The sequence below is a fragment of the Pundamilia nyererei genome, unplaced genomic scaffold, assembly GCF_000239375.1.
Source record: "Pundamilia nyererei isolate P.nyererei 1_Seehausen unplaced genomic scaffold, PunNye1.0 scaffold00005, whole genome shotgun sequence".
NCBI classification, from domain to species: Eukaryota; Metazoa; Chordata; class Actinopteri; order Cichliformes; family Cichlidae; genus Pundamilia; species Pundamilia nyererei.
In genome coordinates, this window is record NW_005187406.1 from 6410882 (window position 1) to 6415284 (window position 4403).

The 4403-nt window shown below is 43.0% G+C and overlaps 1 protein-coding gene across 2 annotated transcripts; it reads left to right on the forward strand.

Moving 5' to 3' along the window:
• Positions 1-366: 366 nt before the first annotated feature.
• On the forward strand, positions 367-3733 carry tob1b (transducer of ERBB2, 1b). Of its 2 annotated transcripts, none has more exons than XM_005721896.1 (2): positions 367-597; positions 1643-3733. In XM_005721896.1, the coding sequence occupies exon 2, from the start codon at positions 1811-1813 to the stop codon at positions 2810-2812; it is 1002 nt and encodes a 333-aa protein (XP_005721953.1). In that variant the 5' UTR covers positions 367-597; positions 1643-1810; the 3' UTR covers positions 2813-3733. The 2 variants fall into 2 exon arrangements, with proteins under 2 accessions (XP_005721953.1, XP_005721954.1); XM_005721897.1 differs by having other exon boundaries at positions 367-592.
• The last annotated feature ends 670 nt before the right edge of the window (positions 3734-4403 follow it).

Below are 4403 nucleotides of genomic sequence, written 5' to 3' on the forward strand. Positions count from 1 at the left end.
GCATATGTCACATAAAACAGACAGCCAGTGTCAGTTCTTTACCGTTCAGCCATGCAGGTATTATATTTTTAATAGTTTTTGTTTAAAAAAAATATCATATTTCTCCGCACGGGTTTCAAATGGTTTTTAGTTAATACCCTTTCTCCGATAAAGTAGTCCATAACAGATGAAAGGCAAACCACTACCGTAAATAGAACCCTGTGTTTGACTGAACACAAAATCATCCAGTCACAGCTTTAGTTGGTGTGGTTGTTCATGACGACGAAGCGCTCGGCCAATAGAAGCGCGTTACTGGGTGTTGACCCCTGTGAGCCGCATCACCACCCCATTACGTGTCCGTGGCGGAGGACTACTATAAAAACAAACAAGCCCAAGTTTTAAAGGGCAGAGTTGTAAAAACTCCCAGGCTGTGGGGAGTAAGCTTGGAAGCCTGCAAATCGGAATTCAACTGTAACCCCACGGAAGAAAGAAAATCGCCTGGAGCGCTACAATATTTTCTATCTTCTTTAGAAAGTGACACTAGAAGCTGTGTAGATTCTAGCGTTTCCTGGAGCGGACTCTGGTTCGTGCAAGAAGGACCTGCTGATTCCATGTAAGGTAAATATTAACGTAACGTCAATTTCTCGAACTCTGACACAGCCGTGCATCACTCCTCCTATATCTCTTGTTAGTTTTCTAAGTGTCGCAGTCAGTGATGTTATTAAACGAAAGTATTTTTGTCGAGTATGCGAGCTGTAGCTTCCTAGCTAATTAAAATGCTACACCGCTTGGTGTCGACCAGAGTCCGGCTAAAACGCCAATTTCCATGTTATGTTGCCGTTAACAGTGACATTGACTGCCTCTTACGATCGACTTTCATTGTGCGCATATCTTGCGGTTGGCACACGCGATGTCAGCGCGAGGTAATGCTGATAAGCAGCTGGGCGAGCTAAACATTAACACTATCTGCCTTCTTGATAGCTAGCTTGCCACATTTCAGTTCACACCCATCATTAAGTTGGCCAGCTAATGCTAGGTGGACGACAGCGACAGAGCGACGGGGTGAGAAAGCGGACAGTTTGTGTATACAGCGCTGACAGGGTCACGTACGCTCTTGCTCTGCTGTAACAGAGGGTTTTATGGCCGTGGTTAGACTTTGAATGATGATTATGTAACAATTCTCCTCGCGAGTGTGTACGTGCTCCTCTACCTACTGTAGCTCAGCAGGGGTGAAAGTGCTGGAATAGCCCGGCTGGGTTATTTAAAATGACGCTTATCCAACTAAAGAAGGCTGGAGTTTGTCTAAACATGTCCAGTGCGAATAGGAAGCGATCGAAAATCCGTCTCACTATTGACACCTGCCATTACATCCACCGCCCTCTGCAGAGGTCAACCATGGGTGCACTTATCTGTCACACTAGACCGCTGGGGAGCATGCACTGCTGACACCATCTGAGTCAGTGGCCTGTATGTATTTATAGCTGTTGTACAGCTGCGACGCCAGCACTGCTGTGCAGAGAGGGGGAGGAAGTGGATAGTGATTAAAATGTTGTTTTTTTTGTTTTGTTTTTAAATGGGCCCAAACTGATAACTGTTTTGCTTTGCTTGTGTTATGCTGTTATGCTGCACATCTATAACTCGTCCCCTTTTCTTTCCATTTCAGGGTCCTGACTTCGACTCTGCTGCAGGACGTATATTTGTTTCGGCAACGCGTGCTGAGCTTTTTCATTACACTCATCACTGCTGCCTTGGAGGGTTTTTGCAACGCTTTGTGGGAGGAAAAAGCAAACCTGTGACAGTAAAAGAAGCCCTCTTGCCACTGAAAGCAGCTATGCAGCTTGAAATTCAAGTAGCCCTCAACTTTATTATTTCCTATTTATACAACAAACTCCCTCGACGACGAGTAAATATCTTTGGCGAAGAGCTTGAGAGGCAGCTGAAGAAAAAATATGAAGGCCACTGGTATCCGGATAAGCCATACAAAGGGTCAGGGTTCAGGTGCATCCATGTAGGGGAGAAGGTGGACCCCGTGGTGGAGCAGGCAGCCAAAGAGAGCGGGCTGGACATCGAAGACGTCCGGAATAATCTTCCTCAGGACCTTAGCGTGTGGATTGACCCGTTTGAGGTTTCCTACCAGATCGGGGAAAAGGGACCGGTTAAGGTGCTGTATGTGGATGATAACAATGAAAATGGCTCAGAGTTGGACAAGGAGATCAAGAACAGCTTTAATCCTGAGGCCCAGGTCTTCATGCCAATCAGCGACCCTGTCGGGGCTTCTTCAGAGTCCAGCTCCCCCTCCCCTCCTTTTGGGCAGTCTGCTGCGGTAAGCCCATCTTTTATGCCACGCTCCACCCAGCCCTTAACCTTCACCACTGCCACCTTCGCCGCCACCAAATTTGGCTCCACTAAGATGAAGAGCAGCGGACGCAGTAACGGCAACAGCGGCAGTAGCAGCAAGGTGGCCCGCACCTCCCCTACCAACAACCTTGGTCTGAATGTCAACACCCTATTGAAGCAGAAAGCCATCTCCACCTCCATGCACTCGCTGTACGGGCTCGGCCTGAGTCAGCAGCAGCAGCAGCAGAAAGCCTCTGCTCTCTCTCCCAACGCCAAGGAGTTTGTGTTCCCCAGTCTCCAGGGCCAGTCCAGCCCTGGAGCAGTGTTCCCCGGGGAGGGCTCCCTGGGGCTTGGCCCACTGCAGTACAACAATGCCTTTGACATGTTTGCAGCCTACGGAAGCCTCAACGACAAGTCTCTTATGGATGGCCTCAACTTCAGTCTGAGCAACATGCAGTATTCTAACCAGCAATTCCAGCCAGTCATGGCTAACTAAGCTCATCATCAGAAGATGCTATTTATGAATGACGGTGGCTCAAAAAGAAGGAAAAACAAAACGCACACTTAGAAACTGGACTTTAAGGATGTAGTGTCTAGTCAATAAAGCGCATGTGCCCAAGGGTGTTTTGACCACGCCCCCTTGAGTTAGTTTCTACTAAAAGCTTGTTGTACAAACACATCCAAGCTTGGTTACTTCAATTCAACATGCATCATTGTTTTTCTTGATTTCTTTTTGCCAACCAAGCACAAAGTTTTTTACTATGTTGAGGAAAATAACTTTAAAATAAAGTTTAAAAAAAAAAAATTTATAAAAAAAATACAAGCTTCAAGTTCTGGCCTCTTACAGTATTTTACAGGTAGTAAGACAAGGCTGATTTTTATGAATTGGCACTTCTAAGTGGGGTTACTTGGTCTTTTTCTAATTGTATAATTTAATTTAGTACAGAGTTTGTAAGATATCAGAGTATATATTGTTTCTATGACATGGTGTTGCATTTATATCTTTTTACTACTCCAGTGATCTGTGATGGCTGCAGCAGCTTTTCCTTATTTTTCTTTCTCTTTTTTTAAAAAGATAATTGTTTAAGAAATCCATCTTTAAAAAACAAACAAACTATACATCAAATATTCTGAAGATTGTGTACAGAGTATTCCTTAGTGGTGGAAGTAAAGTGTAGGAATATTTGCTTTTTTCTGGAAGATGAATTGTATTTTCTGTTAAGAGGTTAAAAGATTTTGCTATACTATGGACAAAATGTAATCGTATGAATATTAATTTTGTACCTACATTGTGCAATACTTGATAAAAAAACAAAAACATTAAGGTATAACAAAGTATTTTGAGTCAGTGTCTTACATGTCAAGAGGGACTGAAATAGTTTATATTGTTAAGTTTGTATTAAATGCTTAAAAATTATATGCTTGTCTTTATTTTTTTTAATTTCATATTTGCACCCTGGTCTTTTTAATAAAATAAACTACAGTTGAACATGATCCGTGGGATATGGACTTATTTATTACCTCTTATATGCAGACTTGTCTTTAATATTTACCGTGTGTGAGTGGCTATGGTGGTGCTAACAAGGTTAAAACTGGCAGTAAACTTCAAATTAGTTTGATCTGTTGTCTTTGTTATCATGGCTGTGAAGATGGGTGGAGTGTTTTTTTATTTTTTATTTTTTTCCTCCCCCCCTTCCACTGTGTGTGTGTGTGTGTGTGTGTGTGTGTGTCATGTGTCACAGCAGAATGAAACGTCACACAAATAAAAATGTCACCCAGCTTGTCTTTCATTTTGAGGAAAGTTTGGGTTGGTGTCACTATGATAAAGGAGCGCAAGTGTGTTGCTCTGGTTAGTGCCTTGATTGCGCAGACAAAGGCAACGACTGATATCATGTTCCTGTTTTAGCTAGCAAAATGGAGATGGGTTTTAACATTTAGTTGAGTGTGATTGCTTGATCTTTTAGTTCCCAAGCGAGCAGGATTTCAGAACTTTTAATACCTTGCTCACATATTAAGGCAATGTCCCACATTTTGATCGGATCTGATGTTCAAAAGTGAACATTGCTCGACAGTCTGCTTTTTATCCA